The 25,396-nt window shown below is 40.7% G+C and overlaps 6 protein-coding genes across 7 annotated transcripts in view; 3 read left to right on the plus strand and 3 right to left on the minus strand.

Moving 5' to 3' along the window:
- Positions 1 to 16: 16 nt before the first annotated feature.
- Positions 17 to 3,915, plus strand: LOC119903415 (ORM1-like protein 1). Its single transcript, XM_038719559.1, has 4 exons — positions 17 to 284; positions 1,397 to 1,576; positions 2,579 to 2,730; positions 2,962 to 3,915. Exons 2-4 carry the CDS (start codon positions 1,403 to 1,405, stop codon positions 3,095 to 3,097), a joined length of 462 nt encoding a protein of 153 aa, XP_038575487.1. The 5' UTR covers positions 17 to 284; positions 1,397 to 1,402; the 3' UTR covers positions 3,098 to 3,915.
- A 2,253-nt stretch (positions 3,916 to 6,168) lies between these two features.
- Positions 6,169 to 10,730, minus strand: LOC119903568 (probable inactive tRNA-specific adenosine deaminase-like protein 3). The gene is given in 3 exon segments (XM_038719818.1): positions 6,169 to 7,059; positions 7,061 to 7,288; positions 10,646 to 10,730. Coding segments are annotated over 3 exon segments (1,131 nt in total). The 5' UTR covers positions 10,658 to 10,730.
- LOC119903414 (alpha-ketoglutarate-dependent dioxygenase alkB homolog 6-like) lies at positions 7,577 to 10,735 on the minus strand. The gene is made up of 2 exons (XM_038719558.1): positions 10,646 to 10,735; positions 7,577 to 9,299 (listed from the first exon to the last, which is right to left on the minus strand). The coding sequence occupies exon 2, from the start codon at positions 9,292 to 9,294 to the stop codon at positions 8,590 to 8,592; it is 705 nt and encodes a 234-aa protein (XP_038575486.1). The 5' UTR covers positions 9,295 to 9,299; positions 10,646 to 10,735; the 3' UTR covers positions 7,577 to 8,589.
- Positions 10,736 to 13,586: 2,851 nt separating this feature from the next.
- On the plus strand, positions 13,587 to 16,247 carry LOC119903416 (probable tRNA N6-adenosine threonylcarbamoyltransferase, mitochondrial). The gene is made up of 5 exons (XM_038719560.1): positions 13,587 to 13,803; positions 14,252 to 14,400; positions 14,988 to 15,118; positions 15,211 to 15,282; positions 15,383 to 16,247. The coding sequence occupies exons 1-5, from the start codon at positions 13,587 to 13,589 to the stop codon at positions 15,465 to 15,467; spliced, it is 654 nt and encodes a 217-aa protein (XP_038575488.1). The 3' UTR covers positions 15,468 to 16,247.
- Positions 16,248 to 16,360: 113 nt separating this feature from the next.
- fkbp7 (FKBP prolyl isomerase 7) lies at positions 16,361 to 21,683 on the minus strand. Its single transcript, XM_038719819.1, has 5 exons — positions 21,669 to 21,683; positions 21,218 to 21,525; positions 20,434 to 20,585; positions 18,663 to 18,790; positions 16,361 to 17,619 (listed from the first exon to the last, which is right to left on the minus strand). Exons 1-5 carry the CDS (start codon positions 21,681 to 21,683, stop codon positions 17,458 to 17,460), a joined length of 765 nt encoding a protein of 254 aa, XP_038575747.1. The 3' UTR covers positions 16,361 to 17,457.
- A 750-nt stretch (positions 21,684 to 22,433) lies between these two features.
- glsb (glutaminase b) overlaps positions 22,434 to 25,396 on the plus strand; it is a 42,235-nt gene continuing 39,272 nt past the window's right edge. The window contains exon 1 of one of the 2 annotated variants that reach the window (XM_038719561.1): positions 22,434 to 22,859. In XM_038719561.1, the coding sequence (XP_038575489.1) occupies positions 22,552 to 22,859 (308 nt within the window). In that variant the 5' untranslated portion in view covers positions 22,434 to 22,551. The remainder of the gene's footprint in view (positions 22,860 to 25,396) is intronic. The other variant, XM_038719562.1, reaches the window with a different exon arrangement.

Raw genomic sequence — 25,396 nt, forward strand, 5'->3', positions numbered from 1 at the left:
CAAAACCAAACACAGTTCCAACTAATCCTGTCTTTAAATAGATGTAACCTAAATGTTAAGATAACCACCTGTTTCGTAGAACTTGCTGGGGGCAGGACACAGCCTGAAGAAGTCAACATAGGGAACCAATTACCTCGGTGTGGATGCCTTGAACGTCTATTTCCGCTCGGGTCAGTCTACGACGCGCTGTCTGCGCTTGTGAAATGCACACATCAACAAGGAGATACACCATTTCTCTCCATAGCAGTTGTCTCTAGAAACACCTCTACTGCTCGCGACTACCTGTAAGTTTAAAATGCTGGGTGTTTTGTGTTACACTTTTAACGACGTAACGCTACGTACTGTTTCCTATTTATGTAATGACGCTGACCAACTTGGTTTAGTATAGTGGTCGTGTGGTCCAGGCTATGTACTGAAAACGTATGTCAAAGGGACGTCTCATGTTAACACGGCTATTTAGCCATGGACATTAAAAACATCTGTTTATATTAGGCCACTAAGAAGTGTTGATTTCAGTTTGATTTTGTAGTTTATTTAAAGTTATTTTAACAGTCGTGCAGTTTGCTGTAGCCACGAAAAGTAATCAGCAAATAGACTAAGCCAGCGGCAGTGGTTTGAGCACGAATTATTTGTACGTAAATATAGTCAAATCTTGTCAAAGGATTCTTTCCAGTTTCTCAGTCATTCCTGTCATTGCAGATACACCTTGCTACAAGAACACGGTGTTTTTATCAGACCGAATATCTGTTACTTCATGTATCAACTTTGAATCTCTTATCTGTCTGAAATGAGCACCGGGCTCTCAAATGTAGCAGTCACACCAGAGTAGTTGTGGACAGTTATGTGGCAGATTGTTACATCTCATGTAATGTTAGACTGAGACTTGGATATAGACTCATTCACAGTGGTCTGTGTGAAATAAATAAATATACTGTCTTTTTTGATCATTTAACAGATGTCAAAAATTGTAATGTTATATAATGAAACTGCTGAATGTTGGGGTGCAGCGGGCCTTGTTAGACAGTCATCGTTGCCTGTAATTACTGCAACTTAAGCTCTGTTAATTTTCTTAAATCCAGTCTGGCAACTGAAAGTATGTCACAGGGCAAAGTTCAATAAGATTGCCCAAGGTGTTTTTTTTATTACATTTAGACTTGTAGGGAGGGCAAAGTGCTACAATGGCACTTGTGCTTCTTCAACGAAAATTGTAAATGATGCACTTCTGCAGTCCCCTGCAGGTAGTGGATCGTCAGAGTATATTTGACATTCTGGGATTCACAGCTTGTATAAAAGTTAATATAGTTTTTACTCTGTCAAAGTCTGATTAAAGGAGGAAGAATGTTGCATAGAATTGTATATTGTTTAGCGAATATATGTATATATTTTATGTTCACAGACCAGAATGAATGTGGGTGTGGCACACAGTGAGGTGAACCCAAATACTCGGGTCATGAACAGTCGAGGGATCTGGCTGACCTACGCGCTTGGTGTTGGAACACTTCACATTGTGCTCTTGAGCATTCCCTTCTTCAGCGTGCCAGTGGTGTGGACTCTAACTAATGTCATACACAACTTTGTAAGTTACATTCTCACACTGTCACTGCTGCTCACCAGGCCAAACCAAAAAACTAGGTCACAATAAAACAATTTTTTGGTAACATTTTGAATTCCTTCACAAGCTAAATGAATCTTGCATGCATGTGTAGCCAAACAGCCTGGTGTCTGTTACTGTCTGCCTTGCCTGTGCACCTGTGTGCTTTTATATTTATATATATATGCTCTATTTTGGGGAGACCGTCCAGCCTGATGCGTGACCTATTATGATAATTTCCCCGCTCATTGTTACATGGCTGGCCTCAAATAAAGAAACAAAGTAGATGTGTGTGACATCATCAAGTAGTGCAAGCCCGAAGCAGTTTACAAGGATTGTGAACCAGAGCCAATGCGGAAGGCTATTACAGTAACCGCTAAGGTCAACTATAGCCTATTGTTTTCCACACAATACAACAGCAGTGTGCTTATTATGCCTTGGCTGTATGTCAGCATTTTAGCTTTATTACTCTTTCCTCTGTAAGGCAGGTTTTCCATTTAAAGCTGAATTCCTGAGTTTTGACAGAGAGGCATGTCATTGGAAATGAGTGTCATTCCCAAGATGGCTATATAGATCAAGGGCCGAAGCAACACACGCACAAAGCAGGGGCTGTGTTGTTTCTACTGGGATTCCTCTGCTTCTAGACTGCACTAAACACTCTGCAGCTCAGACATCCAGAACTCTTGCAATAACCCAGTCTTTTCTCAATAGTTTGTCTGACAAGAATAAACACAGGCTTTTGTACCACAGCCAGCAGCTTTACGGGCTGTTTTTGCACACATAAATATAGAGAAATGGTCTAACTACTCTTTTACATTCCAGTTTTCATATATTGTTTACGTTTCCACTAAAACCTACAGTATTTAATAAAATTCCAAATTCATTTTCATTGAATTTAGGAGAAAACACAAGTCACTCACTTTAATCAGTCGACTATGGCCTTGTTCTTTACGGACTGCACTACTGGCTGTGTTTTTGTCTCTACAGGGAATGTATGTGTTTATGCATGCAGTGAAAGGCACACCCTTTGAGACCCCTGACCAAGGAAAAGCCAGACTTCTTACACATTGGGAACAGCTTGACTATGGAGTGCAGTTCACTTCATCTAGAAAGTTCTTCACCATCTCCCCAATCATTCTGTATGTATTAGATACTATGATTCTGTCTTTGCATTAAAGGAATGTTTTATAGTTATAGCAAATTCTAAGTCATTCACATTGTCTAGCAGACGAGCATTTCGCTGTCATCTCTAAATATGCGTATCGTGACGACGGCATCGAGTGAAACACACATTTATACAACGCTTGTTTCTTGTGTGAGAGGGATTTTGTGGTTTATATTTTAATTAATCCGTCTTTTTTGCTCCACAGATACTTCCTGGCAAGTTTCTACACAAAGTATGACACAGCGCACTTCGTCATAAACACTGCCTCACTTTTGAGCGTCCTGATTCCCAAGCTGCCACAGCTACACGGAGTGAGGCTTTTCGGCATCAACAAGTATTAAGTTCTAGTAAACGCTGTGCCTCATAGCAACATGAGTGAATCCCTATTAGTCTGTACCGCCGATGTGTGTACTAAGTCGTACGGTTTGTGTTAACGTCCCTGTCGTTGTTAGATATATCAGGTTCCAGATGAAATGTAAAAAAAACAAAAACAGGAGTAGGTTTGTAGATGACAGGATGCCATGTATATTATTACTAACGTATGTGAATATAATTTAATGATGTATTTTTGGCCTGCATAGACCTGGGCTGGCCCAGGCATCAGTGAGGCTTTTGGCTGAGTATTTTTTTCTTCTTCTTTTTCTGTCTTTTGCCCTCAATTTAAATGGCAACACAAACTGTGAGTACGTTTCTAGCCACAAAGATGTCCCAAATGTATTTTTTCAAAGATGTTTACTTCCTAAGGGGAGGATCCAGTGGCTCATTGTTTATTGGTACACTCTCATTTTGTAATGGGTGTCAGACTTATGTGAAGACTGGAATCATACTCTTTATTTGCATGATGTCCTTGGTATGTGAATCCTTTCTAATTTGTAGCTCAATCAAAACAGGGCAGGCTTTTTTTTTTTGTGTGTGTGTGAATTTCATGTATGTTAAAGAAAACGTCTTTAAACAATTATTGTTGTCAGATTAAGTGTTTACTGAGGGAGGTCTACAGCGTCTGTGCGATAAACTTACATCCATGTAGTTGCTCTCTTTAGATTATGCATTTTTGCTATAAACAAAGCAGCTAGTCCTGCTTTGTTTGGCCATAGCTCATAGTACTATTGATATTTCTTGTTCTTGATCTAATTAAAATGTTTGCGCCCTCCAAGTGTTCCATCTCTCGCAGTTGTGCATTGTATGGTTCCCAATGATTGTAGAACATATTTTACTATGTGCCTTTGATGTGTGCTGTTAAACTGTATTGACAGTAGGCTCAGCTGTAAAGGCATTAATGCCTGCCTACGTTGGGTGTTTAACCTGTTGTCACTAAAATGGATGTAAATATGCAGTTTTACAACAGTTCCACAGGAGTAACATGAAAAAGCTTGGAAACAATCAGCAAAATACATACAATTGATCTGAAATCAACTTGTATAGCACATAGTTTGAAAACAAACTTCAGGGCTCACTTTAGAGCAGGGCAACTTCAACCTGTGGAGTTGATCTACCCCTCGTTTCTCAGCAACCATAGACAAAATTGGTCATGTGACCATTTTACTTACCCTGTGATGGACAGAGGCCCATGGCATAAGTGATAAGCACTTTTTTAAAAATGGCCATTAAATAGTCGTAATTCTTTTGTGAATTACAGACACATTTGAATCTCAGGTGTTAGTGTTTCAGGAAGTTACAGTATGAGGCTATACAGTCAGCATGAAATTAGCTCTAAATTGCTGGATGACATGTTTGGTAAAATGGCAGGGATAGAGTGATTTGAGCCAAAATATAATAATAATAATCTTTATTTGTAGAGCACTTTTCAAAAACAAGTAAAAAAAATACCTGGGGGAAGTTGAGCCAGCTATTTTATTGTAATTGTACATTCTTCATTTTATCACCAAAATGATGTGAATTTCAGACCAGAAACTATTATGCCATGCCTCTATAAATGGGAGACAGACAGGGCTTCAACTCCTGTTGTGGACAGAGCAGTGGGAGAGCTACAGAATGGGAAGCCCATACGTCAGGTGGCACGGGACATGAAGATTGACAGGATGACTTTATACATTGATACAAAACAACTAGGACCTATATCAAAAATGTAGCTGCAATGAAATGTCAACTGTCATTTGAGTTGGCATGACATTTGACCCTTACTCCCATGTGGCTCAACTTACTCATGTGGGGCAAGTTGAGCAAAGAGACAGTTTATTTTGGATCCAAAGTGATTATTCCCAGAGACCACATCCTGAAATGTCAGTTGGAGACATTACTGCCATGTCCTCACTTTAAGTTCAGGCTCAACTCACCCTGCTCTCCCCAACATACTGAAAAACAAGGACATACGATGTCACTGTTAGTCAAGTCAATGGAAGAGGCGTACCACCTGCACTTCCAAACCGCTGCCAACAAGGAAAATTATAGCATCTCCAATCTTGATACATCAAACTTCACAAAATCTTAACAAGATAAACATTGACTGTATTAACAGTCAATGTTTATGAGAAAACAATTTTAAATGAAAACCTAGACACAAAGTAATCTCCATAAACAGATATCTGCATATGAATGCATCATCTGTTGGCAAGGGACAAGATTTTGGTATCGGAAGCGTTGTGGTTTCAGTTCGTAGTCCGAGTAGTATTGACAGATGCAGCTGCAGTGGAAGCCCTGAAACATTGGCCATCAAGTCAGGTAGGTCTGTCTGCGTGTGAACAGCATGGATGTATTATTAGAACTGGACAATGGACCCAAAGATGGCAGCCACTCAGTCCGATGAATATTTCTAGCGTGGTGCATGTAAATAAGTCTATCTGCGGGTCTGCAGTACTACAGGACACACCCTCTAAACCGTCACAGTTTGGTTAGGTTTAAGAAAACATGGCTTGGGTTGAAATAAGTCCAGTAATCCAGGAAGTTGTTACACAGGGTGTCTTGAAGTAAAGTGGGTGGGACTGGTGTAGTCTGTGAGACTGTAGGGATCCAAAATTCCTAATAGTCATGGTTGACCTTGTCTGCAGTTCAAGGTGTCCTGTCAACAGTTTTACAGTATAGTGGGCGTGCTTTCCAAGATTGCACACCCACAAACCAGCATCTTCAAAAAGAAAAACTGGGACCTCGGTTGCCTGTAGGTGGTGCATAACCAGATTCAAATCTGCAGCTTAATTCTGTTTCTGAGCTGTTTTGCATTCTATTTAAAACAAATGCTCCCTCATCTGGACCTACGCCCTAACGTACCCAAAGTTAGTCTTCAGGGTCATTGGCTCTTTAATCCTTCCAACGAGCCTGTAAGTGCGCACTGTGGTTCTTATTAGTTTTCATCCACACATGTTCTCAATACAGCAAACACCACATGATTTAAAACTTTATTTAAAAATAAATGCTTATGTAAAACAGTGGTTTATTAATTTAATTACACCTGTGATAATTAGAAATCAAATTTCCAGCTCCAGGCGCTGATGAAATTAATACATTCATTATCTACTTTCTTGTAAACTTTCCTTTTATTGTGGCTGTCAGAACCATTTAGATCCTCACACTGCTTTCCCAAGACTCCTTTGTAAACCTCAAAGTGATGGTTCAAATCTTTCTGCGAGTGGATTTTATATTTGGTCCCTAAGGCCCCGTCGGCAGACGCAGTCCCATAGAAGACACGACCTATCCGGGAGTGTACCAGCGCCATGGCACACATAACACAAGGTTCCCGGGTCACATAAAGGTCATACCCAGTGCATATGTATGGCTGAGAGCTCGCCTCTGCATCAGAAACCTTTTGAAAGGTGTCCGAAATAGGCGACGAAAATCGGCAAGCAGGATATCTATCAAAAGAATAACATCCACCGCCCTGGCTCCGAGCCACAAGGTCAATGCAGACCATGACTGCGTGATGAAGGGGATGGTCACCTCTGCAGTCATGACCCACTGCAATGATTCTTTCCATTGCTGGGTCGACCACCACGGCCCCCGCCGCCTCCATTCCCAACTCATTCCCTTCCTTGGCAGCGGTCAAAGCAGCCATCATGTACATGTGCATCTTGGCTTTCTGAGGCGGACTGAAGAGTTCTCCTCTCAGGGCGACGGTCACCTGTTTGTCCTCATGAAAGGAGGTGGGCCAGTGTTTGCTCGCCAGCTCAAACTGGGGTCGGGTCAAGGGGGGACGTGCAGGGACCTTAACCACAAAAAGTTCACCTAATCCGTCACGTCTTACTCCATCTGAGGGGAGCAGAGAGTTCACGCTGGCCGCCTTCATGTCTGGTGCATCACTGACGAGGCACACAAGGACTTCCAGAGGGTGAGGGCTGCCCTTCTCCTTGACCGCCCCGCACCCTCTTTATGTGCTGAAGGCCCTTCAGCGGGTAGAGGTTGTGCAGCTCCCGGATAAGTCGAGATGTCTCTTTCTTGTTGACAATGGGTGCAGCAAACGCCTCTATCAGCTCAATGTCTTGTGACTGCTCATCTGACAGTACAGGATACGCAGCCCAGGAGCCAGTGTCACACTCGGACCCTTTCCAGCGTTTCGTCTGTGGCTCCATTGTTTTGTTGTTGTCCTGTGAAATATGATTTAACACCAAAGTAAAAGTCAGTGCATTTCCACGACAGAGCATGCGATGACAAAGCCTTTCAGTTGTGCTGGACAGAAACTGGTCTTTAGAATACAACCATTTTTGCTGAAAAAGACTTCTGTGCTGCTATTTTGCATTATATTTCCGAGATCAGCCGTGTCCCAACAGTCCAGGCAGATTTTCTAACTCAAAACAACAAATCAGTTGTAATTCAAAAAGATAACAGTGAACCTGTAATAAATACTATACTCTGATTAATAAGTGACACGCTGATGCACTATTTAGTGCAGTTTAATGAGTCTGATGGTGGATTATTCAGCCATGAAGTACAGTGCAGGAGTGTTTTGTTAGATTAGTCTTATTTTCTAGAGTATGCAAGACTTATCAACTGAAACATGCCAACATACATTTGAATTACATTCACATGCTTAGTTTGGAATTAAAGCAGATTTTTAGTAAGCCCAACCAACATACTCAGCAGAACATTTTACAGTTGGAAAATGAATATGTCTGTGCTCTCTAGTGGACAAACTATGTAATGTTGTCAGTTTCAGTTCTTAATGACCTGCAACAAATCTTCAGCATTTCTGTAATGCAATTACTTGCTATTACCAATATACACCTGTGAAAAGCTCAAACTGACCACTTATATCGGCCGTGCTTATCGCTCTGACTCTTAGTTGTAGCCCTTAAATCAATCCACAGTTAACAACGCATACACAGAGCACAACCAATAATTATTTCAGATCTATTTTATGTATGTAGTGATGAAACAAGAAGTTGATGAATCAACAAAAAATGATTTCAGTTTTAACAACTGAATGATTACAATCATTTATCAACTCAAAATACCATTTGGTGGTTACAGCTTCAGAATTGCACGTATATACTTGGCTTTCTGATAAGAAATTGAATACTTCAATAGTTTTGTGGCTATTGATCACATACATTTAATTCTGTAATTAATTGTGTCATTTGTGTCATATGTGCTACAAAGCCCATCATCCTTAAAATATGTGAGAGATGAACCCAATATTTAAACAATTTCTAGTTGCAGCCCTGTATAATGTCCAGAAAAGCTAATACAGCTCCAGAGGTACAGTGAGATCACTTGAAGCAGCACAGATATTTAACAAAGCTGGAAGTGATCCATTATAGACACATGTGAAAAATAATTCATAAAGCAGCCTGGAGGAGACTCCCATTGACATTATGCTTGGTGGAGTCAGTGGCAAACTCAGCATAAAGTAGCATAACAAACTAACATGTCAACATGCAGTCTCTCTTTATTTCTTCCCCAGGATGAGCTTTGTCTTCAAAACTTTGGGTACGTGTCGTATGGTCAGTGACACTCTGGTGCCTCGGGTCAGCGTCTCCCCCGGCAGGGCCCCGGCAGCAGACAGGTTCACTACCTTGTCTGTCAGCGTGTCCTGGGCGCAGGGCTTGATGCCATGAAGGAGACGCTGGTACATTTCATCCTGCAGGATCAGAAGACTGCGCGGCTTCACCAGCAGAGAGAAGAGGAAGCGGTTCTCCTCTGTCTGCGGTGCATCGTCCTCCGGGCTGCCGACGGGCGTGTAGAAGTCAAGGAGGGTGTGAGAGCCCAGGCTGATGGTGGTGACAGTAGGGTGGTACAGAGGGCCGTCTTCGTGAGGCATAATCCCTTCTCCTTGTTTATACTCGTTCACCAACACATGATTGGCTGTTTTCCCGCTGAACGCACCTAGAGAGGAAATTTTCTCACAGTACACCTGGAGCCAGTCAGGCATCGTTTCTGCCAGCATGCCTTTGGGATGTGGTAACCCTCCCCAGTTCTGAAGCCTTCTGCCCGTAAGCTGGGTCCATTTAGTTTTTGGAGACTTATACACCTGCTCTTGGAGGTAGGACTCCTCATCTTCCGAAATGAAATCTGGGATGTAATACACTGTTGGCGGGGCATCATTTACGACAAACTGCTTCAATTCCTCCAAAATACAAGCTGGGTGTTCCATGCCTCCTTTAGAAAAGTCAACATGAAATGCTTGTTAAAACTCAACTCAAAAAAGTGCTAATGCTGGCTAACTTCCCAGGGGGGCTAAAAGGGAGTAAAGTGTACCACAGACACTTTTGATAACTACTACAAAAAAATATTATTTAAATTAAAAAATGTTTTATTTAAATTTACAGGTTATGTAATTAGCAAACTTATAATAAAATATCACCTACAGTATCTCACAAAAGTGAGTACACCCCTCACATTTTTGTAAATATTTGATTATATCTTCATGTGACAACACTGAAGAAATGACACTTTGCTACAAGTAGTGAGTGTACAGCTTGTGTAACAGTGTAAATCTGCTGTCCCCTCAAAATAACACATCACACAGCCGTTAATGTCTAAACCGCTGGAAACAAAAGTAAGGACACCGCTAGGTCAAAATGTCCAAACTGGGCCTAATTAGCCATTTTCCCTCGCTGGTGTCATGTGACTCATTAATGTTACATGCTCTCAGGTGTGAATGGGAAGCAGGTGTGTTAAATTTATTGTTATCGCTCTCACACTCCCTCATACTAGTCACTCGAAGTTCAACATGGCACCTCATGGCAAAGAACTCTGAGGATCAACATCAGCGTTGTTATAACCACAAAGTCACAGCGAGCGTGCTCCTTCCCCCCCCCCTTTTTTTGTTTTCTAGTGTAGATGAAGACACTGGAAGTTGCAGTGCGAGGACAGGGGAAGTGAAGCTGCAGGCATGGAGGAGAGCTCTGACAGATGTGAGAGGCGCCACACTGATGATTAAAATACTACGTAGGCTATAATGTAACAGATCATGACATACACACCATTACAGTCGCTGTGTTATTTTCCTAATGACAGACAGTTGAATTTAAAATAATTGATTTTAGCATTGTAGAGTTTTGAATTTCATGTTGTTTTTTTTACTGTTTGTTGACACTGAATGTACTGAGGCCACGCCCACCACCAACTCTGCTGTTCCGACTTTCCCCTGTTCTCATCCGGTCTCCCAACGACTGTATGATCTGTTATAGTTCACCGACACCTATGAAATGGGTACTAGTTTGTTTTTCTGAAGTTAAAAAGACAGTTTTCAACGAACTGTTGGTTCTTCGTGATGATTCTTACTAAGTTAATCCACGCTTAAGATACTGGGATACTGGGTGTTTCAGCAAAAGCAACTCCGCCAGCGTGCGGTTTCATCAGAAGTAGCTCCTGCATTTCTGCAACCCGTGAAAGCAGCACAGCACACATGCTCATTTAAAAAAATATAAACAACGCCACAACCTAAATAATCTTAAAAACTGCTATATTTTAATTCCGAAGTGACATAAAAACTGCTTTACCTCTTTCGACATCAAAACGCTGATGAAAGTAGAGTTTGATCAAAAAGCCCAGTTAGCTGCACTCGACTCCTCCTGTATGCCTGTGCAACTGACTAAAATGTCCCCTCTAAAAAGAAGTATGACGTTTTTGGACCCATAGCTTATTGCTTTTTTTTTTTTAAGTAAACCTATGACAGGTATAATAAGTTCAACCAAAATGTTCTGTCTCTTATGTAGTTTAAATCTGTGTACACTACGTTTTAAACGTTGTTTTCCATTTAACTAAGTTCACATGACAAAGGCCCAGATGAACATACAATAAAGAACAATCGAATAAAAACAGAGTGCAATGATTATTTATGTAATAATTATATTAAGACAAATATTGCATTCATTTTGCTGCTGATTTCCCCTCTAAACCAGACACGTAGGCCTACACCTTCACATCAAGCACAAAGACGTGAAAAATAGATTCATTCCTCATAAATGTGGATTTGTGGAAAAACAATTTCCCAACCACAATGAACAAGTTATTTATATTCTTCTGCCACTAAAAGTGATCCTGCGGCCTAGACTGAAAGTGCTACAGAGGTGAAACTGGTAGGGTAGGTTCAAACCCCTGTAAGTACCTCAAAAAAGAAATTGCGCACTTCTACCTCTAGGGGGCGCTATACGCAAGGTAATGCATTTGGGCTTTGCACTGACGCTCACGAAAGCGCATATCAAAAACCTTACATCCAGCTGAATCTCGTGATATAGGCCACGCCCAGTTCTGCCTAGCCTTTTCTTTCAAAATCGAGGAAACTGCCAAACCTATTTTAATTAACTCCTCTGAAGCCGCAAGTCCGGTACCAAACTACGGATAATATCTAGACCAAGCTGATAAAAGTTTGTAGAGGAAATTTTGATCCGACAAAAAATTTCCCAATTATAAGCTAACAAATGTTTGCGAAACGCTGAAAACAGGAAGTGATGTCGTATCTTGGGTGAAACTTGAGCCGAATTGTTCAGCATGGTCCCCTGACTCCAGGAACCAAAGTTGACCCTAATATGCCCATAGGTGGCGCTGTTATTGCGGATTAAAGATGTCAAAAAAATCCCATTGATTTACATGCATTTTATATCTCCATAACCACAACTCCGACTGACACCAAATTAGGTCACTTGTTTCCCTGAAAAAGTTGGTTCTTAAAGGTGGCGCTATAATCCAAGCTCAAGTACCGTGGGGAAATCCCATTCATTTCAATGGGGGGATACTGCCGATTCGTATGGTATAGAACTTGCCTCTGTGTATTGACGGCTTCATTTCGCAAAATCGAGAAAACTGGTTTTGTTCATGAACTGGAATGACCGACAGTTTTTTTAAAATACCTGCTACATCCGGTCTGGGACTTTCAGAATAAGTCTTTATAAAATCTACAGCCCCACTCCTATGAGCCATGGTGCCATTGACGGTATATCTCTACGTTAGTATCGAGCTCATTGACTGTCTGTGGTCTAGTTCATGGTCTTATGGTGTTGTGGTCTAGTCCCACGTTGCGGGCAGATCTTCTTGCCTCGACCTGATGCTGCTGGGGCTAAAATTATGGCTAAAATCCTGACAACGAATGCTTCCGGTTCACTTTATATGCTAACAAAGATAACGGAAAATCGCCCCAGTTTTTGTAGGAATGGAAACTGAATGCTTCGTATTTTACTCTCTGTATGAGAATCTATAGTAAGGAAATAACACAAACGTCGCCTTTGAGGACAAAATTTTGTGGCAACACAAATAGTAACAACGGTTCTATTTCCGTTTTTAAAGCGTTGTTAAACATCGATAATAACAAAAGGCCCGTTTTTCATTTTCCGATGGCTGTACACGGATTCTCTTAGGTAGATACCCAGACCCTATCTGTACAAACTAGGTCACACACGTTTTATGCAGTTGGTCCACAGACTGCTGGTCACAAACTTGCTGGTGGTGCACGGAGGTATTTACATGTTACGCAGCTACACGCCTTTGACAGGAAGAACACTAGAGCTTTCTGGCTGCAACTCTAATGGTTCTGTGTTCCTGGTTCGTTTCTCTGAAACCTAATGTGATGCTGTTGCCAAATTTATCGCCGTTTTTCATGTTTAGTGAGCTTAAAATACAATGGGAGCTGAGGTGAGGTCACCCTTAGCTATTAGACTATTTGAACTCACAGTTGGCTAACGTAAGGGTCATGACCATGTTCCCTACACAAGTAAAAGTCCTGCACAGGGTGCTACGTTTGAGACACACATTATGGGGCCCTCCTCCATTTGGAAAAGCACCTTGCTCCAGACTGGTTCTGGGCATTGAGACCAGCTGTGATGACACTGGAGCTGCTGTGCTGGACGACACGGGTGAAATACTGGGAGAGTCTCTACATTCACAGAAAGAAGTGCATCTCAGGTGAGTGTCAGAGCTGCACTCGATTACCACGGTCATTACTTTAGGGCTGTTGACTTATATCCTTCCCTCTACTGCAGGACTGGTGGCATCGTCCCCACAGTGGCACAACAGCTCCACAGAGAAAACATAGAGCGCGTGGTCCAGGAAGCTTTGGAGAGGAGCAACGTGGATCCAAGCCAGCTCTCAGCTGTGGCCACCACTGTGAAACCGGGTTTGGGCCTGAGCTTGGGCATCGGACTCGAGTTCAGTCTGAGGTTTGTGAGGCGGCACAACAAGCTCTTCATCCCCATCCACCACATGGAAGCCCACGCCCTGACCGTCAGGATGCTTCAACCTGTTGCCTTCCCCTTCCTGGTGCTGCTCGTTTCTGGGGGTCACTCGCTCCTCGCTGTGGCTCGAGGAGTGGACGACTTTCTGCTTTTGGGTCACACTCTAGATGAAGCTCCAGGGGATACACTGACAAAGTAAGATCCTAACACGTGGCTGTTGTTACTGGTCACGATGTTCAGTTTGTGATTTCTAAACAAATAAAATAAATTTCTTATGGTTTTACAGGTGGCAAGACGTCTGTCCCTCATAAAACACCCGCAGTGCTCCACACTAAGCGGAGGACAAGCTATAGAGCTTCTAGCAAAAGATGGCGACAGGACAAAGTTCCCATTCAGGACCCCTATGGGCCAAACGTATGACTGCTGCTTTTCTTTCGCTGGGCTACGGAATCAAATTACATTGACGATAATGAAAAAAGAGGAAGAAGAAGGTACGAGGATACACAATGTCTCAGAAATGATTACTATACCCCGTGTTACCAGTGATCAGATTCATAGACCTTATGCTGCAGCAGATATTTTGACTTGTCCAATACAGGCGGAACCAACAGCATGACTTGCTGCATTACAATGTAGTAATGTCTGGAAACATTAATGTTATTAGTGCTTTTCCTGTTCCATAGATGAACAAAATACAAGATGAATAGAGGTTTGTCATGTTTATTAGTGTAAAATGTTATTTACATTTTTTATTTGTACTGCTGAAAAACACGCAGTTTGTGATTTCGATCATGTTTATTCAATAAAACAGTACTTGGCTCCTTATGTTACTAGTTCCCCAGTGACCCCCAGTTGACAGAAACCGTTTAGTAACGTCATGTCCAGATAAATTAGATTAGCAACTCTTTTATTTATTTATTTTTTTCCCTCCCTCCATAGGTATAGAGCAGGGCACGCTGTTGTCGTGCGTGCATCACATTGCAGCAGCTACGCAGCACACAGTCGCCTCTCATCTTGCAAAGCGCACACATCGTGCCATCTTGTTCTGTAAGGCAAACGGTCTGCTGCCATCAAGCAGTCCCACCTTGGTGAGTGTGTTACCTCATTTTGTGTTTTATTTAAATCATCAACAGTGAACAGTGTTAGTGCCCAGCATTGCAGTTGGCACATAGGAGAAAAGGTGCTTCGAAATAAAGTTTTAACTCTCTTAATTAGAAGTTTGATTATAGAAATATTGACAGTTACTGGCCTTAGATCTTATTTATTGCATACTGTGCTTACATTAATATCTTGTATGTGCAGAAATACTGAGAGATCCTGACATCTGACTATAAATTGCTTGTGATTATTTATTTTCAAAAGAGGAGCTCTTACAGGATACGGCCAGCAATATTCTGCATCTCTCATTGTCAATAATAATGTATTAATTTGCAGCTGAAAATAGTCCCCAACAAATACACCATTTACTCCTGTTTGAGTAACTAACCATAACCATTTGCTCAAATAGGCTTGGAGCCGTGTGCCACAGGCAGGGTAGGGTTGTGGGAAAGTACTGAAAGATGGACTAATGGATGACTAATGAAAAAAATCTAGAATAACATCAGCCACATCCTTTAAATCAGAGAACACTGTGAACATGGACTTGAAGATTTCACCATTAACTCTTCTTTCACAGGTGCTGTCTGGAGGAGTCGCAAGCAACCAGTATATCCGCAAGGCTTTGAGCATTATCACTGAGGCGACGGGGCTACGTCTGCTCTGTCCTCCAGCCAAATTCTGCACTGACAACGGAGTGATGATTGCATGGTGTGTATGCCGACGTTCAGTGAGTGAATCCAGTTAGATGCCCCAGTGTAGAGTCCATCTGAGACAAACGTACTTTTTTATTTTTTAACCAGGAATGGTGTAGAACGCCTGAGAGAAGGGAAAGGGATACTGCCTCCGAATGTGGATGTCTACTATGAGCCAAAGTAAGTTTCAGCTGGTCTTAAAATTTCTATTCAAATTTCAGTGGAGAATAAATTGAGAGACCAAACCAAACTGTTCTGGTTTCATTTATCTGTACTGCAGGGCACCGCTGGGTGTTGACCTGACAGCAGAGGTGAAGGCAGCAGCTATCAGGTTGCCGTCAGTCAGGATGAAGATCCCCAACTGAAAGACTGGAAAGAAAACTCCTCAATTTTCCCAGTTCAAAGTATACTATGTATACTAGACGTGTATAAGCACATTAAATGGCTATTTATTAATAAATGTTTTTATACACCTCAGTTAAAATAAAGTTTAATATCCCTTAAAAAAAGTACCCGAAAATCCCAAATCCATTAAGTGAAATCTTTTTTAGTTTGTCATCATGAAGAATGAAAGTGGCAGACCAATGAGCTTGCGATCATAAATTATGGATGTCTGACTTTACTAAAAAAGGTGGTAAAAATCAAGCAGTTTTTGTGTTTAAATAGAACATACCACATTTCTGCTGAATAACATACACAGTATTTGATCAACCTGAGGATTGAAGCAACAACATGAGGGCCATCATTTTCAAACTTCAGAAGATGTGTCTTTAGTTTGATTGTACGCATGTCTATTTGATTATATGTTACACAGAAAGCCAGTTTCTACGACCTGAAAGCTATTTTCATGAAGGAGACAAGTGTTTTAAGGTGCCTTTGTCCAATCGGTCCTTTGTAACACAAGATGTGCACTACCCACTTGTCATGACAAGTAATACACCAGAGTACATTAGCTTTCTAGGATAAAAAAGTGGACTAAACGTACACCCCATTCAATTCTGTCCAAGCCTGTACAGCAGATGCAGTTCACCTCTCATTGAGGCACAAGCCTCATGTTACCGACTAAGCACTACCCTCTAGTGGTTAATTTATGTATGTGCACCTCAACAGTGGGGAAAGGTAATTAAATATAAGTACAAATTGGAGGCACTTGTATTTTCTTTAGTATTTCCACTCCGCTACTTTATACTTCTACTTCACTACATCTCAGAGGCCAATATTAAGTTTCAACCAAGACGAAAAATCAAACATGACAGTGGAGTTTTCCACACACACTGATTTATTTATTGCATTAGTAAAAACAATTGTTCAGCTGGATACAATGATAGTCATGAGTTTGACCACATAAAGACTTACACAAAACTTGTAAACATGTCTGACATACATGTGCATTTTATCATCAACCATGTTGAAACTTCTCTTCTCCAACACTGCCACATCTGATTTCTTGAAGGCTTTAGGTTTAAATTGGATTTAAGAAGAAAAGAATAGTGTTTGCAGTCACCTTTTCAATATGATGATGCAGATTAGAGGGCAGGATATTCACAGGAAGGTTGAACAATTTAAGTTCCTTTCTCATTTCTGGTTAAACCTTTTAAAATCTCACATGTTACATCTAAGCCCCTGATTCCACAGCATGGTGCAATCCTGTGGTTTCTTCTTTGTGCTGCAAATTGAATCAATGTTCACCAAAAGACAAAACTTAAGACACAAATAAAAAAATTCAAATGCTAAAATTGAGTGGTATTTGCGCAAAAATCAAAGGTTTTCACAGGCGTTGGAGATGTTCTTTCTTGCACAGTTTTAACTTTAAAAAACAAAACATGTAGATGCTAGTTTTCTGTCTGGGAAAGCTGTTTAAATACCTCAACACATCTATGTCCTGTCTGCATTTTAAAAAGGAAAAATCCACCCAGAATCTATTCATTTCATAGCAAAACCATTTCAAAAAGATTACCAATAACGATGTAAGGTTTTGGAGTCAGTGACTCAAAGAGCCAAGACTTCTCTCTATATTTGCACCATTGAACTGGTGCTGGAAAATCGTATGGGGTGAAACCAACCACAGAGAGGAAGACATACACTTTTCTACTTCCACAGTAGCTTTGTGCCAAGGGACTCTCAAAAGGCATTCTACGGAAAGTAGCAAACCACTAACTGAAGTAGAAGTGACAAGGCATGTTGGAGTAACATGAGTAGACCAGAAAAGTAAAGTTTCATCACAAAATAACACCCAGAAAGTACTGAAAATCCCCAGTGTATGTACATCTGATGGTGGATTTTCCCCTTACCTATTCATGGTTTCTTTCTAATTGATCAAAGTACAGAAACTAAAATAATTACCAAGATCAAACACTAGAGCTCATCATGTTCATAAATATTATACTCCTTTGCACTGATCAGTCCGTCTCTGTCTTGGTCATTCTTGCGGAATATGTCAGCCATAATCTTCTCATAGAAAGCGTCATCACGTGGCTTTCCACTTTTTTCGTAGTCCGCTTTCAAGTATTCCTTTACCTGAAAATAAAAGAAACACTTCTATTATTAACACTTCAGAATAAATAAGACATATATTGTACTTTTACAACACTCCTCCCACATAAGTAAATAATATAAGTAAAACAGTAAATGGTTTTGATAGCAGGTCATTCACTTCTTCTTTCAATGTGCCATTAACAATCCAGATAACATCATGACTGCTGTAAGCCTGCTAGCACAGTCATTACATTCTTCACATTTAATTTTTGCCCTGAGGCTGGTTGGAAAGCCTGCTATTAAAAAATAAGGCACTAACATTTTTTGTTTATTTGAAGGCACACTGTGATGGGAAACGCATTTTTAGAGAACAGTCTAAGCCAAGGCTGAACTGTCCCAAGGCCCCGAGCCCCTGGTATGAATCAGTTTATGCTAATTTCATAGAATTTAATCAGTTTAAAAGAATTCCCTACTAAATGTATTAAAACGTTGGGAAATATGTTTATTTACTGAGAGAAATTGATACAACTCTCATCTCTTTTAAGTATGGAGCTGGAGCTAGGCGGCCTTTAGCTTACTTTAGCTTAGCCTAGCATAAAGACTGGAAGCAGGATAAAAGTAGTGAGCTAGTGTTGCTCTCTCCAAAGTTAAAAAATATATCTTTCAGCAACACCAAATCTCAGTGATACATGTCAGCTTGTTTGTTTAAAGCATACATAAACAGAGTTTTAAAAGCTGTTTATTGGCTTAGCTAATCACTTCCCGTCTTTAGCTCACTGACATGAGAGTGACATCGATCTGTTCATCTATCTTATGGGGTAAAGCAAATAATTGTATTCCCCAAAATGTCAGTTTTGTTATTTAACCATGTGGCCCTGACAAAAAGGCAGCATTAAACTCTTGTTTTTAGAGCAGCATTATTTTCTTTTTGTTCTGTTTGCCAGGTAAGAGTAAAAGGTTTTGCCCCATGGCACCCTAGCATGTTCACCCAACCGTGGTTATTACCATAATAACAGCAACTCCAGCATTATTTTTTCTGTTTGAGCTACCTTTGTGATAATGACCACCTTGTAAATGATAGTTACCTCGGCCTTCGTGAGACTATTGTCTTTATCAAGGTCTATGTTTCTGAAAGCCTCCATGGTGCGTGGTCCCCTGGACACAGAGTAGACCTCCACCTCAAACACCACCGTAGCATTGGGAGGCACTGGACCTATTTATTCAGGAGGAATAACAGCACATCAAGATTTTACAAGACAACTTATAATGCCATAATCGTGTCTCATAATTACTGATCATTTTCATAATGATCTAGCTTATAGGATGGAAAATGTGAAGTTTGTAAAATATTTCAGGAAAGATGGAGATACACTTCAAGGAAAACATTTTTACTGAGTTTATCTGGTTGGTGGGTCTGCTACATTTTCAGACTTTGTGAGGAACTAAACAAAACAACTACTAACTACAAAAACAAATGAATCATAGGATAACGTAGTAGTGATTTCCCTTCAAAAGCTAAATTCTACAAAATATAAAAAGGCCCCCAAGAGATATGACATCAATCCATCAAGAAAAGAAAATATTGCAACTAAAGCAACATGCAATTTAAGTGGGAAAGAGAGAAAAAAAACTAGATAGAGGCTCTCTGTTGCAGTGAGTTTTCACTCAGCAGCTCTCAGCCTTGGAAAGATTTACATATATACAATTATATTGCAAAGTCCTGCAAGAACAACAATGCACACTCACCAAAAACATTTCCTCCACAGCCAGAGTGAAATCAAGTATTGACAGCAGAAAGGCAGAATCCCAGGCTATAGGCAACACCACCATCAGATCATACCACAGGGCAGTGATGAACACCAACATGGAGAGGTTTGTTGGAAATAGTAGTGAAAGGTAAAAGGTAAATCAGCTGTTAGTTTTCTGAAAGTGCTCCAGTGCATGCAAGAAAGAGTGAAATGAAGCAGAGACCTTTAAAACTTTGTGCATGCTCACAGTACATGCCATGGGGGGGGGATCAGTAGCAAATACTGCGAGGGATGTGATGCGCTAAAGTGCTGTAAAAGAAGACAAGACAGCATGAAGGGAGCTGCTCTGACAAAGAAACAATATTACACAAGACAGTTCGTAATCAGTTACAATACTTTTACTCATCATATGGCGTACTACTCAGCCTGTCTCCAGCGGGCTGGATGTTTTACCACACAGGGAGTTTCCAATGAAAAGATGCTATTGAATTGCATTATGGGAAGTGTAGGATCCATTATTTTTGGAGCCTGAAACATACTAAAAAAATACATTTGCCAGTGATTATCTGACTGCTTATTACTCCAGTGATGAAATAAATCCATGTCAGAACCATTTTAAGTTTTAAGTCAAGTAATATTACAGATTCTCCAGGTTCTTCAGGTAAAGGGCTGACATAAAGTGTTTAAATGAATGTCTGTATCACAGCAACCCTTTTGAGGTACAGTATTTTACTGATGCAGCATCTGACATTTAAGGTCTGTTATAATTAGTAGTATCATTATAATAATACAGCAGTGAAGGGAAATAAGTGTTGTGTGAAAAATGTGCTTCATGTGTCTCTCTTTCAGGATGACCCAATTATTAATTAGATTTATTTAAATATTTATTTTTGTTCTATTAGTCAAGTAATCTAAAATCATATTGAGAATAATCAATAAATTTGTTGCTAGATTAATCGTCTAATAAAAAAATATTGTTAGATTAATTGATTTTAAAAATAATTGTTAGGTGCAGCCCTAGGGACTATTATGTAATTTTGTGTAATTCTTGTGTAATTCTACATTTTGGCAGGGGCAATAGAAACCCTCTGTGTATTAATTTACTTACCTTTGCCTTTTTCTCCAAAGGCCAGGGCAGGTGGAACAGTTATTTTCCGCTTCTCTCCAGGACACATATCTTCCATCCCTATATCAAGGCCCTTGATGACTTGTCCGACGCCCAGCACAAACCACTGGGGGTGTCCATCTTTGTCTGATCGACTAAAACAGAAAAAAAGAGACATCCTGTCAATCAGATTTGCAGGGCACACAAGCTTTTGAATAAATTTGAGATCTTGGCTTATGACATATATGATGGCTTTAATCTAAATTTATTTAGAACGTCTTCATTAAAAATGAGAGTGGCTGTATTTTCACCTATTTGTTATGTTTGCCAGAAATGTTTCTTTGTTTTTGAGCTTTTGGGGGAAAGTGTATTATTGTCTTTCAATGTCAAGGGAAGGTACAGTCTTGCTTTTTTGTTAAATCAAATGTAAGATTCAGCCCCCCTCCCCACTACAATCATTTTCTTACAGTCCCTTAATACTCCAGGTGATAACTGCTGAATCAGGAAATAATAAACCAAAAATCACAATATTTAGTGTCCCTATCATTTAATAATAAACTGTATTTATGTCAAACTGAAATAGAGGCGTTTACAATTTTACACCACACATAAAGAAGACGTGAGCATAGTGTAGTGAGACCCCTAGTGATCATCACTCACTTCAAACAAAACAAAGCAGTAATTCAGTGATGAAGTGCCTGCAAACCTGCATGTAGAGTTTCAAACCATAGACTTTGCTTGCGAAGATAATATCTATAAACTGCTGCTTTTGTCTCACACCACCAACCTGCAGTAGAACTGAGACCCATCTTTGGCGAGGTACCCATCGTAATGAGCGTTCATCAGATCTCCTCTTTTGCTCTTTGGGGTGCACGTCTCGGGCTTGAACAAAACTTCCATCTTGACCTCGCCGTCCAGCTCATCTGCTGTCGCCCAAACAGACCATAAACTGAGCTGTGAAGAGACAAGCAGGCACAGTGTGCAACTTACTAACCTCCACATCATGCCGCTGTGTATTCGTGGCAACTTCTGAAAGTGACGCCTGAACACCCTGAAGGACGTGGAGAGCTTAACAGAGGCCTTTAGTGCCCTGTGCTGAGACTGTCAGGGATTTCTGCCTCCTAGTGCCCGCCCCTCTCCCACTCCGATCTCTCATTAGGCTAGAGAAGCATGGAGGGGCGGTGGGGCGGTATGCATCCCAAGCTTTTAGACAGTCTATGAACCTGAACCTGCCTGACCAAACTCAGGGCCATGAAACAACTTACAATTCGCAGTGCTAGATAAATTATACTAATGGCCCAGATCCCATTGTCTTGTGCTACACCAAACCTTATACATAATTTTGTAAAATGTTACAACAGAATACTAGGGTGACATTTGAGTACATGTACGTGTACCAAAACATACATGAAAATGAACAAAATACACAGAAAGTTGTGTGTGACTGGTTTTAGGAGTTCCAGGATTGGTAAGATCAGTGATGACACTTTAAACTACACCTTGGTGTGACAAGACGAAATGATCTACCAATTGGAACAGAGCAAATATATAAAATGTTAGAGGTAACTATCAGACAAAGTCATTAATTTAAACAAACACGTTAGTCAAAATGTAACAAATGTTGTGGCAGCAACAAATTATTCTTTTTATTGTCTTTTAAAACAAAAGTATTTCATTCACACTTTGAGAATGTAACTGACATATTACCTTACTAACTTAAATATAGCCGATCTCAGTATATCCAAAAGGAGCCATCGTTTCTTTATTGACACATTTAGTAAAGACACTCATTAATAGGCAATATTCATGATGTTGATGAACATGTGCTAGAAAATTCCGTCTGAAGCGGTTCAATCGTTTAACGGGAATTGATCGACATGGAGACACTCCAATAGCTAACTTGAGAGCGTCATAAATTATCTTTGGAGGCGCACATCACCGAATTTCCACCAATAGGAGCAGCGGGGCGTGGACGTGCGCCTGGATTTATCTGTCGATGCCGGTGGCTGACTCATAGCCTCTCAGACAGTCAACGTGGTGGAAGACATCTAACAACCCTGCTGTTGCTATTGGCTATATTTGGAACTACGACTTTCTCTGTAATTGCCTGACAGGATTGAGATGTTACAGTTTAGGTGTTCGACAGTGCTGAAGGAGTTGTTTCAAACCACCCTCAAGCGTCCCTCGTCCGGTTCTAGACAGAAGACCTGGTTACCGAGCCGCCACTGCCGCTTCGGCACCGCCTCCGCTGATGCCAGAGCCCTGTGTACTCAACTGAAGGTGCTACATGCCGCTGCGCATCGCCCTGCTTTCCGCACCGCGCACTTCGCTGCCCCTTCCCGCTCCTACTGCGTGAAAACTGAAGATGCCGTGGAGCTAGACGAGCTGCTGAAGAAGGATGGGGCCAGCAGTGAAGCAGCCAGCGACGAGTAGGTTTCAAGTACTTCCTTACGAAATAAGCTGTATGACTCCACGGTAGGAGAGGTTATGGCCGGCGTTTATTGCGAGACATGACGCATAACGTTATAGCCGCAGGCGGATTCTCCGACCTTCACAAACGCTATAAATTACCCTTATAACAACCGCATTAAGTAGCTCTCAATAACTACATCATAACATGTAATATATAAATGTAACGTTATTTCTTATAGACTATTCCTATGTAATAAATAAGAAATATAACGTTAGCTAGCTAACTGAAACTGTCTATTAGCACCAGCTAAGTTAAGTTATCAACCCACTTGTGACATGTAGAAATTAACTGTCACCGGTTGCAGCCTCCGATGGCTTTGTGCCCAGGAGTACAAACTATTTATAAACACGCTGCCTTCAAACACCGGCGTTGCAACTCAACTCAAAGTTAATTAGGATATTAACGTTAGTTGGCTTTGAACGACTTGTATGTAACCTTAGGCTAACTATCAGTTCTTGTGGTGATAACCATGGAGATAACCTGCAGCATGGCGTGACAGTTTTGAAAGTGAATCAGCAGTGGCCCTCTGACAGGACCAGGATGAAGTGGAGTGTAAAAACGGTGGGTAGTGATGGCGCAATGGACAAGATGCAAGACTTGTGAGAGACCCAGATTCAATTCCCCACTGTGACCCATCCACCAACGTGTCCCTGAGCAAGACGCTAGACCCCTAGCTGCTCCAGAGAGGCGTGCGACCTCTGACATGTAGTTGTAAGTAGCTTTGGAATGAACGTAAAAACAGCCGCGTTCAAGTTTTATATAAAGCGAGCGGTTTACCCACTGATTGACTTTCGGGGTGGGCGATATGGCACTATACTAATATCACCATACATCAGGATATTTCTGCTATAGATACACTTGACAGCAATGTTACTTTCGCTTTCAGCCACGCTTGTTGTTGCAGTGTGTAATGGTGTGACGTCATGACGTACCAGATTGCCGTTATCATGATATGAAGTTAAAGAATCATTTTATATTTTGTAGGTATAGACAATCAAGATTATATGATATATTGTAAACGATTTATCGATGGATTGATATGATGGCACATCCCTAAGCTACATCCAGCAGCCAATGTTCAAAATACTCAAATGCAACAGAGTGGAACCAAACCTCTAAGGATAATTGATTTTTTTCCACTTTGTTGGTTGGTTTTAATAATGATTTCTGCTAGGCTGGAGATCATTCTTCCTTAACTGGTTTGTATGGATTCTGGTGATTTCTGCATAGGAATGGCCACAGAACAGTAGCCTGATTCAAAAGTAGAAAACAAGAAAATCCTGTTTTAATCTGTGTGGCTTCAACTGCTTCACATGACAGCAATGAATATAAAATGTATGTTTAAATTTAATGTATGTTTGAATGAAAATGGTGAGTTAAGATATGGTAATGTATTCTTTCAAATATAAAAATACCAAAAAAAACAACTAAAGCGGTTTAGCAGCGTTGGACAAGCCCATGACGCGCATCAGAGTGTGCTGCAATAGCGGCGCAGTGGCCTTAGGTTGGAGATGCGGCTCTAAATTAAGGCTAATAAATACTTCTGTGTCAAGTCTACGCCCAAGCCATGCCTTCGTAAGCATTTATCCTGTGCGATGGTGTCTGCATAGCACTGCAATTACACTGCCAAAATGCTAGTTCATGTCATGATAACTTAGCTTTAACAACTTATCAACTCAACTAGCTAGAACATTTAGGTTACAGTAAGTTACTGTAACCTAAATGTTTCCCATGTCAGGACTAGCAAACTTTAGTACAGTGTTAAAAATCAAAATAATAAATCCCATGTACTTCAACAAACCCTTTAAAAAAAATATCAGGGTTGGGCTGAGCTACTCGTAAAAGACTTTGTGTCTGTAAGGGCGGAGTCAGATATTCTGTAATGTCTGATGACAAAATGTGCTTAAATTGTCTGAAGTGGCATGTCTGAATATGTGTGCACATGTTCAGATCCTCTGGATGACACTGCCAATTACTCTCAATGGGATCAGCCCAAAAAGAAGTGTTGATGCACGTGATGGGGAAGTTGTGTCGACCAGATTACTGACGATGATTCACAAGATAAATCTCTAAAATGAAATGTGGTTAATGGCTCACACATCATTCTGTGAGTCATTCTCATCCTTACTCTGATTCCTTTATTTTGAAATTGATCAAAATTTCATCATTTGTTTGACACAGCAGGGTTTAGTTATCAAGCTGTGGACTGGTGTAAGGTGTAAACTAGTGGTGAATTTAAGAGGGAAGGCCAAATTAATGGAGCTGTAATAACTGAGGAAAACACAGTGCTAGTTTGTTATTGCCTTATGAAGGGCTCATAGACCTGTTGCAGAGAAAGAGCTTTCTTGGCTCACAGCCCGTGACCCGTAGCAATTAATGGAATCAGTTACAGCTTTAGTTGGAGGAGGTGGACAGGATTAAGATATCAAATTACTGTTGTGATATACATGATAGAAACAAAGTGAAAAGCACACTTCGTTAAGCTGTTACACA

Source organism: Micropterus salmoides, unplaced genomic scaffold (assembly GCF_014851395.1).
Source record: "Micropterus salmoides isolate LMB-PRFRI ecotype aquatic unplaced genomic scaffold, ASM1485139v1 Ms_hic_scaffold_15, whole genome shotgun sequence".
Lineage (NCBI taxonomy): Eukaryota > Metazoa > Chordata > Actinopteri > Centrarchiformes > Centrarchidae > Micropterus > Micropterus salmoides.